Source organism: Choloepus didactylus, assembly GCF_015220235.1.
Source record: "Choloepus didactylus isolate mChoDid1 chromosome 23 unlocalized genomic scaffold, mChoDid1.pri SUPER_23_unloc1, whole genome shotgun sequence".
NCBI lineage: Eukaryota > Metazoa > Chordata > Mammalia > Pilosa > Megalonychidae > Choloepus > Choloepus didactylus.
The window spans coordinates 3,084,329-3,095,557 of record NW_023637590.1 but is presented as its reverse complement, the minus strand read 5'-3'; the positions used below and the strand labels follow the sequence as shown (position 1 = coordinate 3,095,557).

General features: G+C 58.5%; 1 protein-coding gene across 2 annotated transcripts in view; it reads right to left on the bottom strand.

The window, feature by feature from the left end:
• Positions 1-2,560: 2,560 nt before the first annotated feature.
• The window catches only part of KLHL22 (kelch like family member 22), a 32,801-nt gene continuing 24,132 nt past the window's right edge, over positions 2,561-11,229 (bottom strand). For both annotated transcript variants that reach the window (XM_037823560.1, XM_037823561.1), the window contains exons 6-7: positions 5,555-5,788; positions 2,561-3,483 (exon numbers count right to left, since the gene is read on the bottom strand). In XM_037823560.1, coding sequence (XP_037679488.1) covers positions 3,106-3,483; positions 5,555-5,788 — 612 coding nt within the window. In that variant the 3' untranslated portion in view covers positions 2,561-3,105. The remainder of the gene's footprint in view (positions 3,484-5,554; positions 5,789-11,229) is intronic.

Sequence of the window (11,229 nt, the reverse complement as noted above, 5' to 3'; positions counted from 1 at the left end):
GGGGCGGGCGCGGGCGCGGGTGCGGCCGCAGCGAGCGCGGCCGGAAGCGGAGTGCGCGGCCGGGCGGGGGGCGGCAGGAGGGGCGCGGGGCCGGGCAGGAAATTCCACATCGGCTCCCTGAGCCCGGGCCAGCGGCGGCCGCCAGGCGGAGGCGCCCGCCCCGCGCGCCAGACCCCACCCTCCGGCCGCGCCGCCGACCCGCCCCCCGCGGCCGCCCGCGAGCTGGGGGCGAGCTGGGGGGGTCCCTCCCCTGTCCTCCCCCTCCCCGGCCCCCCCCACCCCGCAGAGGCGCCCCGGGCGCGCGGGGACGCGGGCGCGACGAAGCCAGACCCCCTGCGCCAGGCCCGCAGTGCCGCGGAGCCGTCCAGGGGCCCGCCCGGGTCCAGGCCGCGGCTCTCCCGCCCCGAACCCCCCGACGGGAGCGCAGAGCCCCCCGAGCCCCGAGGCCCGAGGGTCCGGGCTAGGTGGGTGGGGGATGCGGGCCGGTGCGGGACAGGGAGACCCCGCAGCGCTGGTGGGGAGCCTGGGAGAAGGCTGCTGGAACTCCAGAGTCGGGGGCGGAGGCGTGGGAGCCCCTGTGTTGGAGCGGGGGGGGTGCTGAGGGCCCAGAGCCCGGCAGCAGGGCAGGTGGGGAGGGGGCCACGGTGGAGACAGAGGAGGCCCGGGGGTGGGACAAAAGGGGCAGCAAGTCCCAGGCAGGAGGCGTTGGATGAGGGATGTGCGATGTTGGATGTGGGACTTGAGGGACCTAGAGAGCGTGCGGGAGGGAAGGGGAAACTGCGGAGACTGTCCCGAGCAGGGGAGGGCCCTGCCAGGACACCCTGGAAGGATGCCGTGGGGCTGCAGGGGCTGGAGGAGGGTTTTGGGACAAGAAGGGACCCAAGCACGTGGCCGTCACCAGGGCGGGGGGCCTTCGGAGGCCGGGGGCATCGGCAGGGTGCGCTGGAAGTGAAGTCGCACCTGTGCGCTCACAAATGCAAACACTTCCAGGGGACAGGTGAGCGGACACCCACTTCCGGGGCCGCGCAGCCCGGCACAGGCCTGCCCTCGTGGCGGGGTGAGGTCAGGCCCCCGGGGGCTGCCACCATCTACCCTGGGCCAGCAGGGGGCCCAGGCGGCCGCAGTGTCCATCCCAGCAGCTCCTGCAGCCGTGATCCCCAGGGCCGGAGGGGACACTTGCCCTGGCTGGACTGAGTGCATTAGCAGTGCCCCCGTCTGCCCCAGCCAAGCTGGGGACCCCTCACCGGGCCTGGGAGGTGCGGAATGAACGCTAGCCTCGTGCCAGGCCCCAGCCAGGGGGAGAGCACCAGACAGAGGAATCAGTGGGCACACAGGCCCCCGGCTGACCAGCCCGCAGGGAGAATTTTGCAAGCAGAAAGGGATGGGCATTCAAGCTGAGAGCTGGAAATCCCGGGGGTCAGGAGGGAAGTGGGGGTGCAGGCACAGGCTAAGCTGGGGCCTCAGTCTCCAGGGGCAGGGCCAGGCTGCTGCCCAGCCTCCAGCCCCCTGCCCAGGGCCTGTGCCTGCACCCCACCCCGTGCTCTGCGGGACCTCAGAGGGAGGTCTCCTCAAACCCACAGGTGCCCCTGGGTGGCCCTGGGTGGGGACACAGCACCGGCCAGCTCGGGGCACAGTGGGATTGGCGGTGGGTGCTTCCGGCGTGCCCCTCTCCGAGACCCCGGCCTGTGGGGTGGTCACAGACTCAGGGAGTGCTGGGTCTGAGACACACAGAGGGGGTCCCAACTGTGAGCCCAGGCCCCACACTCTTGGGGAGCAGGGGTGACACTGGAGTGGCCGGCTGCGGTCCTCTCGGGGCTCGCCACCCTGAGGTGTGTGCACGTGGGGTCACGCGGGGGCCGGGGAATGAGGTGCCTTTCCTCCCACACTCCCTTCCACAAGCATGTCCTGGGCCCCTCCGCCCCTCCTTTTGTCCACCTTGGCGCCAGGCCTTGGGGGACAGAAAGAGAAGACGCGGGCGTCCCCACGCTCTGCCCGGGAGATCACGACCCCACCTGGAGGGTACCGCATAGTGCCAGCCCGGGGTGCCCACGAGGGAGGCCTGTGAGCAGGAGCCTGCGGGGGGAACAGAGCTGTGTGCAGCCCGGACGCCTGGCCGCGGAGGAGCAAGGCCAAAGTGGGCAGCCCAGCTCTTCAGGGCACCGGGGGCAGCCGGGCTCACTCCGTCACCAGGTACCGAGGATCCTGAACCTTGGGCTGCAGCTCTGCTGTGGGGCCTGGAAGTTGCTAATGGGAACTGGATCGAAATCGACGGGCTGCCCTGGCAGGGAGATTTGTCATCCGAGTCGGTGCTCCAGCAGGGCCGGGGGCCCGCTGCACCAGGCAGGGGCGAGCGGCCGGGTGACCGGGGGATGCCGAGGCCCCTCCAGCCCTGGAGGTTACTGTGCTCGTCCCTCTGGGGTCAGGACCCCGGCCGCCCGGCTGACTCGGTGGCTCTGGGCCTCGGCTGTCCCACAGCTGCGGTGTGCTCCTGCGAACTGCCTTTCTTGGCGAGACGGCTCAGACATGCCATGTTGAAAGCAAGTGAGTCTGGGGCACGGGAAAACATTAAAACCTCTTGTGAGATAAGTTTATTTCATTTATCAACAACATGGGGTCAGAAAAACCCAGCTGCAGGGGCACGTATTTCCACTAGGACCCGTCCCAGACTACCTTATGCAACTGCTCGCCCTCACTGCCTGGGGGCTCCGACCGCCAAAGCCCATGGCCGCTGGGCAGCTTGCCCACCCAGCCAAGGAGCGGCCCACCTGCCTTCCCGCCCCCCTCTGCCCAGGAAAGGGGGCCCAACGTGCCTCGGCCTCCACCACCTGGGGCCACCTGTTCCCAAATCTTTCTGGGCCGAGGCAGCTGGTGGCAGCGAGCCTTGTCCATGCTGAGGACGGAGCCTGCAGAGCCCTCCAAGGACCTGAGCCCCTCTAGAACATTCCCCGCCCTAAGGTGACCACAGCAATGAGCTCTGCTTCACCTGGCACCTGTGGGGCTGGCTCGAGGACGGGCGGCAGGAGCAGGCGAGCGGTGGGAGCCAGGAGGAGGGCTGTGCGTGCCCGGCATCGGGCACTCCGGCTCCGTGGCCCCTGCCCCTGGAGCCTAGTCCTCGCTGGAGTTGTCGAACTCCTCCCAGTCAGATACACTCATCACCTCGGAGGCGAAGTCCGGGTCAGCCTGGTTGCGGTCGGGGTTCCAGTCGGGCGTGCCGCGGGGCGGCGCGAGGAGCAGGGAGCGGGGCAGGGTGAGCACGCAGGCGGCCAGGCCCGAGATGGAGTTGTCCAGCTGCGGCCCTTCCTCCCAGCCGTCCTTCTCCGCGTCATAGATGTGCACGTAGCTGGTGCGGCTGCCGAGGTTGTGCGAGCGGCCGCCCAGCACATAGATCCGGCTCTCCAGCACGGCGATGCCAGGCTCACCGTGCCCGGCCGGGAGCGGGCAGACGGACGACCACTGCATGGACAGGCAGCTGTAGCAGGCCACCTGCAAACGAGGCCAGGGTGAGGCCGACCCCGCGGGGCCAGCCGCCCAGGGCTGGTGGGGCAGGACCGACGGGACGCGACAGGCCGGGCCTCACCCGGGGGAACTGGCAACGTCCCGCCCTGGGGCACCCCCGTCTGCCCCCACTGGGCACAGCCCTTCCTCAGCCATCCGGGCCCCTCGGCTGCCTGTGGGGCCTGAGGCCTGCACGGGGTGTCAGCATGCTGTCGTCTCACGTTAAAAGGGTATCGGTTCTCTCCCCACCACAAGACTCAAATGACCCAAAACGGAATCAGGAAAAAAAGTAATAAGTGGGAACAATGTTCAACCTACAAGAAATCCAAGAAACACAAAATAAAATGCCAGGGATGAACTTTCAACAGTTAATTAGCAACGAAGGGGGAAAAAATCTCTAGAAAACCCAATGCTGGTGAAAGAACGCAAAGACAAACTACTGCACAGTTGTCTGACACTCAGGAAAGCAATCTGGGGATGTGTATCGAGTCACAAAAATCCTATCTTTTTGCCTGATTAATTGTTAGGTTTTCCGTAGCAGGTTGGATTATGGACCCCAAGTTAGGTGTGTCCTTCACCTCACCCCGTGTTCCTGGGGGTGTGAACCAGCGTAAACAGGACCCCCTGAAGGTGTTGTTTCAGGTAAGCTGTGGCCATCTGCATGATGGGATCCTAATCCGGACGACTGAGGCCTTATACAGAGAAGGAACCGGAACCACAAGCTGGAGAAGGCCACGCAGGAAGAAGCCGGAAGCCAGGGGGAGCCAGAAGAGACAACGAAAGGAGGGGACATTGTCGTATGACGGGAGGCAGTGATGCAAGCAAGGAGCCCTGAGGACGGCCAGCGGCCAGCACCCGAGCATGTCGGCCTCCAGGAGAAAGCCGGCCTGCTGGTGTCCTGATTTTGTACTTATTCTGGCCTCAACACCGTGAGCTGATAAACGCTTGTTGTTTACGCCAGTCCACTGTGGGGTATCTGTCGTGGCGACCTGGCAAACTAAGACAGCAGGACAAAGGCCCCCGAGGGTGTCCGTGCTTTAACCCATGAAACCTGTGAGGGATGTGGGCAGGTGCGATTGCGGACACGGACTTGGAGGGGGGGAGACTCTCCTGGACTATCCGGGGGCCCATCTAATTCCAGAGCCCTTAAAAGTGAGAGAGAGACAGAGAGAGGCAGCAGACACGGCGGGAAACGAGGCGTGAGGGGACTCAGGCCGTGGCTGGCTCTGCAGATGGGACGGGCACGATCCAGGGACAGGAGTGGCTGTTAGGAGCTGAGAGCGGCCCTCACTGACAGCAAGGAAACGGGGTCTCGCTCCCACAACCTGCATGGGTGAGGAAACGGACTCTGCCTGAGAGGCTCCAGGAAGGGCCCTGCCGACACCCCGATTTCAGCCAGTGAGAGCCGTGTCTGACCCCCGGCCCGCTGAACCCTGAGACTGAATGTGCATTGCTTTAAGCTGCTAGTTGTTTCCACAGCATCAGACACCCTCATCGGATGCTAGGCCGGTGCCTGTCCCCACTGGGGGGCTGGGGGCCTGTTAAACCCCGAGTGCTGGCCCAGCCCAGGGTCTGCTGAGCGGGTCTGGGGTCGGGCCCAGGAACTAACACCTGTCACAAGTTACATGTGAGGCTGAAGCTGGTCACGGGAGAACCACTGTCACCTAAGGAGACAGGGGACCCAGAGAGCTCTACGAGCCAAGCGTTCCTTGTGATGTTATTTGGAGAAATAAAGTGCTAAGGTGAGAAAGGCAGGATGGGAAGATCTCCGTCCACAGTCAGACAGAACGTCCCCAAAACGTCTCCCAGGGGCTGGACTGTGGGTGCTTTCCCTCGCCCCTCTCCAGTTTTAGGGTTCTGCCACCTGGTAGTGTTAACTTTAGAATTAGTGTTCTTAATTTTAAACAAAAGCACCCACTGCTAAACAAGCAGCAAGTAACTTCTCCATCGGTGACAGCAGGAAGGGACGGGAGGCCTGCTGGGTCCCGGGGGAAGGCTGTTCTGGAAAACTCCATTTCCGAGGCTCCTGGGAGACAGAACAAGGGGGACCCGTGCTCACCTGGTGCACGTCCCTCCGGTAGCCGGCGTCGTTGTTGCTGCCGCCGATCACGTAGAGCTTGTCGAGCAGCGTGGCCATGCCGTGCCAGGCTCGTCGCACGGGCCCGTCGGCCAGGCTGTGCCACGTGTCGCTGCCTGGCTCGTAGCAGTGCGTCTCCTTCAGGTAGTCGTCCCCCCTGCGGCCGCAGGTGATGTACATCTTCCCCTGCAGCGTGGCGCCCGCGTGGGCATACACCTGGGGGCGAGAGGGCGAGAGGTGGGGCAGCCCGGGCCCGCGCCGAGGCTGGGCACAGCCGACACCTGCCTGGCACGTCGTGGATTCGGCGACTCCCCCGGGGGACCCAGGCCCCCCTTCTCTCTGGACACACTGTCCCGGCCTCTGACGCCTGACGTCGTCCCTACAGGGTTCAACTCCGAGCTTCCGCAAGGCGGAGAACCCAGGCTTTGCCTTCCCCCGTCCCTAAAGGAGACATCACATGGGGGGACTCAAAGAAAATCTGTGTCCTTTCCAGAGCCTGCCACTGGACAGGCGGCGGCCCTCGGGGAACCCGGCCCCCCACTGCTGCCGTCTCCCCCCGACACCCCGTGGCCGAACGCTCGTCCCCTGCCCAGGAAGTGGGTCTCTGCAAATAACATAATTTATTTCAAAAGTACTTTATAGTTTTCAGTATACAAGTCTTTCACCTCCTTGGTTAAATTTATTCCTAATTATTTTATTCTTTTAGATGCTATATAAATGAAATTGAACCTCGATTTTCTTTTCAGATTGTTCCTTGCTGGTGCTTGGGAATGACACTGATTTTCTGTATTGATCTTGGACCCCACCACTTTGCTGAGTCTGCGTATTAGTCTAGTAGCTTTCTCATAGATTCTCCGGGATTTTCTCCATATAGGATCCTGTCATCTGTGAATAGGGATAGTTTTACTTCTTCCTTTCCAATTGCGATGCCTTTTCTTTTTCTTGCCTGACTGCTATAGCTAGAACTTTCAGTAAGATGTCGAGTAACAGTGGGCACCCTTGCCTTATTCCCGATCTCAGGAGGGAAACTTTTACTCTTTCACCATTTGGTATGATGTTTGCCGTGGGGTTTCATGAATGTCCTTATCATGTTGATAAAGTTCCTTTCTACTCCTATTTTTCAGAGTGTTTTTATCATGAATGCATGCTGGCTTTTGTCAAATACACTTTCTGCATCAATTGAGATGATCACGTCGGTTTTTTTTCCTTCATTCGATTAATGAGGAATAATACGTTGGTTGATTTTATGTTGAACCATCTTTGCACTCCTGGAATAAATCCCACTTGGTCATGGTGTATAATGGTTTGGTTTGCCAGTCTTTGGCTGAGGATTTTGCATCTGTATCTGTAAGGGATATTGGTCTGTAATTTTCTTTTCTTGTGTCTTTATCTGGTCATGGTGTCAGTGTAATGCTGACCTCACAGAATGAGGTAGGAAGTGTCCCTCCTTTTCTCTTTTCTGGAAAATATTGAGAAGGACTGGTGTTAATTCTTATTTAAATGTTTGGTAGAATTCAGCAGTGAAGTCACCTGCTCCTGAACTTTTCTTTTGGGGAAGTTCTTGATTACTGACTAAATCTCTTTACATGTTACAGGTCTGTTAAGATTTTCTATACAGCGTGTTCTTGAGTCAGATTAGGTAATTTGTACATTTCTAGGAATTAGCCCATTTCATCAGGGTTTTTCATTTGTGGGCGTACAATTATTCATAGTACTGTCTTATAATCCTTTTTATTTCTGTAAGGTCAGTAGTAATGTCCCCACTTTCATTCCTGATTTTAGTTATTTGTGTCCTCTCTTTTTCAACTCTGCTGTTGAATCCCACTACTGAGTTTTTCATTTCGATTACTGGACTTTGCAGTGTTAAAATTTCTGCTTGGTTCCTTTTATAATTTCTCTACTTTGTTCAAGGTTTTCAATTTTCATTAGGGCTTTATATATGGATTCCTTTCAGTCACTGAACGTATTTAAACAGTGGACTTGAAGTCTTTGACTAATAGTTTCAATATACGAGCTCCTTCAGAGACGGTTTCTGACACATTCCTCTTTTCCTGTGAATGGGCCATACTTTCCCACTTCCTTGTGTGTTTTGTAATTTTTTGTTGAGAACTATACATTCTCAGTATTATGTTGTCATAACTCAGAATAGCTATTTCTCCCACTCCTTGGGATCATAGGGTTTTTTTCTTTCAATGGCTAGAGCCATCAACTCGTGCCTTTTCCAAAGTATTCTTGCTCCCATATAGGGCATGGAAAAAGAAAAAAGAGGGAATAAAAGAGGTCCTTCCTCTTTAAAGATTCTTCTGCCACTTCTGCCCGAAGGGGCTTGAAACAGTGGCTACCCTCGGCACAGGGCCCCCCAGTGATCTCAAGTAGCTCATCAAAGGCACTGGCGAGACTGCATCCACCCTTTTAGATCTTATACAAGTGAAATTGTCTAATGAATGGTATCTTTATCCCCCACCCGGGCACCAGCGAGCTGCATCGGGAATCCAGCAGCAGCCCCAGCTCCTGCTCGCCACGTGGTTGCAGGATGCAGGCCAGGACCCTATCCGGAAGGTGCAGTTCGCCAATACTCACTGCAAGTTACCAGCCTCTTCCTTCATCTCTTCCTGGATGCTGCAAATGTTCCACTAGACTCCGAGTTCCTGCCAGTTTGGTCATTCAGTTCCGGTGGAGGGGATGATCCCTGGAGTTTCCTTCACCACTGTCTTCCCACAATAGTCTCTCTCTCTCTTTTGTTTTTGGCTTCTTCCTGGTTCTCGATATGACAGGTAAATTTCAGCTGAAACTAGGACATTTACGCTATAGGATTTTCGGTGTTTGTTGGCCCTTCTGTTTGGCTTCTTGTGATCCTGCTGCAGCAGGGAGGGTGCGTGCTGCCTGTTAGTGAGGGTGGGGTAGAAGCTCAGGGCCCTCGCTCGGGTTCTGTTTTTTCTAGGGCTGCTGTAACAAAGCACCACACACGAGGTGGCTGAAGACGACAGAAATGTACTGTCTCGCAGCTCTGCAGGCCGGGCTCCCCCATGCAAGCTGTCATCAGGCCCTGCTCCGTCTGAGGCCTGCAGCAGAGGATCCTTCCTCGCCTCTTCCGGAAATCTCGGGCGGGCATTCCCGGCTGAGGTGCCAGTCCGGTCTCTGCCTCCTCCCTGATCTCTCTGTGTCTGCGTCTACGTTTCCTCTTCTCATAAGGAAACCAGTTATCCTGGATTAGGGCCCACCCTGTTAGTTTGGCCTCATCTTAACCAATCACAACCTCAAAGTCCCTATTTCCAAACGAGGTCACCGTCACAGGAGCAGGGATTAGAAACTGAACGTATTTTGGGGAACACGGTTCGCCCCTGGCAGCCTTCCTGACATCTGAGGCAGGGACTCGTCACTGCTCCGGGGTGGGGCTGGGGTCTCTCTCCCCACCAGGCTTCCACGGATCCTTCCAGGACTGGCGGGAAGTGGGGCCCCGTGTTCCTGCTCCCACGTGCCCTCTGCTAGATCCACGTGGGGGGTGGTCTCATTTCCACCAGGCAATGCTGGTAACGACCCAGCAGCCTCCTCTGACCCCACCCCAGCGAGGAGGGCGAGAGGCGCTTGGGGACTGCCATGCGGAGGCGGGAGCCCAGGCCCCCCATGTGTGGTCCCCACTATCTGGCAGAGACAGAGTCCCGCCTCCCCACCCAGCCTTCTCTGAAACTGTCCGGGAAGCGGGGAGAGGGAGCCCAGGAGGGTGGAAGTTGGGGCTCCCCATGCGGCCTTCGCTGGCGTGGGTGGTGCCCAGCGGGAGGAGAGCAGCGATCACCTAAAAGTCCTCTGTCTCGCCACGCTGCCCCTCTCTTGGTGCTCTGGCCGGAGAGAGAGGCTTTCGTGGGGCTTTTTTTTTGTCTGCACCCACGGGCGTTTCTAGCTTGCTGGCTCTTGCTCCAAGCTTGAGATACACAGAGCAAAAAAGAAACCCACAGAACACACTACCGCTTTGTTCCTTGTGTCCAGAGGTCCCTCCCCAGTCGGCCTTCTTTTGCCAACCTTTCGGCATCGGATGTTTGTTTTGCATACAACGACTGGAGTTTTCAGTTGTGCCCAGCAGAAGGAACAGGGAAAAGCACATCTACTCCATCTTCCCGGAAGCAGAGGTTGTCTGGGATTTTGCGTGAGAAGAGAAGCAGCTCCCGGGAGAGGTCTGGCTGTCTTCTGGAAGCACATGGGGCAGTGCTTGGCTTGGGGCCTAGCAGAGGCAAAGCCTGTGACGCTGGGGTCAGGGAGGTCACCTGTCAGTGACCGGTGATTGAAGACACCACGCTGGTGGGAGCCTGCAATATGGGGGTCCCTGAGAACACAGGCATGAGAATGAGACACGTGGAGGAGGCCACACGACAGGCTCTTCCCTTGATCGTTTACTCCGCTGGAGCCTGGGCTCAGAGCTGGCCATGCAGCCCTGTCCCTCCACGTCCCTGCAGATCCGCTAAGGACTTTCCGTGGTGGCCACACACCCACCTTCTCCAGGACCTGTGGAGCGCCTCTGCTTCTGGATTCTGGCAGGCTTCCCAGCCACCTCCCTGGATGTTCTCCATCAACCTCCCGCCGTCCCTGCTCCTCCGAGCTGATCACATCCACCTCCCGGATGGGACAGCAGCACACGCTGACAGTTCCCGACACCTCCGTCTCCAGCCTGGCCACTGCCCTAGGCTTCAAGCTTCTCCTGACAAACTGACATTCACCAAGTTCCAGGTGGAGCCTTTCCTTCTGCCCACGCCCGTCTGTCCTCGGCGAGTGGCCTCACCTTCCACCCAGGAGCTCACACGGGAGCCTTCCGTGAGCCATCCGTCTTTCATTCCCCAGCATCGGATCCGTCAGCACCTGCCGTCAGTCCACCTCCAAGAAGTATCCTGAGTCCACCCGGTCCCCCCGTCTTCAGAGAGCCCAGCGCCTTCTACCTAAGCCACCCAGCCACCACCTGGCTTCCGCTCTCCCTCCCCGGAACTTTCTCCTCTGCCTGTGCTCCCTTGGCTTCTCCTTTCTCTCATGGTGAACGGCAAAGCTCCTTTTCCAGCCTGCAGGTTCCTTCCTTCCTCTCTCCAGATGGCTGCTGTGCCAGTTTGGATATATTATGTCCCCCAAGAAACAGTCAGGATCTTTTAATCCAGTCCCATGGGATACTGGGATTAGGTTGTTTCCGTGGAGATGTGACCCACCCAACTGTGAGTGACACCTTCGGCTGGGGTGTGACGTCTGACTGAATGTTTCCATGAAGGTGTGGCCCTGCCCGTTTAGCTGGGTCTTGATTAGTTCACTGGAGTCTTATAAAGGCTCACAAACAGAAGGACCAGAGAAGCTGCAACTTACAGACATTTTGAAGATGCTCTTGGAAGCTGACGCTGATATTCTGGAGAAGGCCATTGTGAAGTGCAACCTGGGAGCAAGCAGACGCCAGCCCTGTGCCTTCCCAGCTAACAGAGGTTTTCCGGACGCCACTGGCCATCCTCCAGTGAAGGGACCCGATTGTTGATGCCTTACCTTGGACACTTTATGGCCTTAAGACTGCAACTGTGTAACCAAATAAACCCCCTTTATAAAAGCCCATCCATCTCTGGTGTTTTGCATTCTGGCAGCATTAGCAAACCGGAACAGCTGCCTTGCTGTCTTCCTTTGTGCCTCAGTCTACCTGA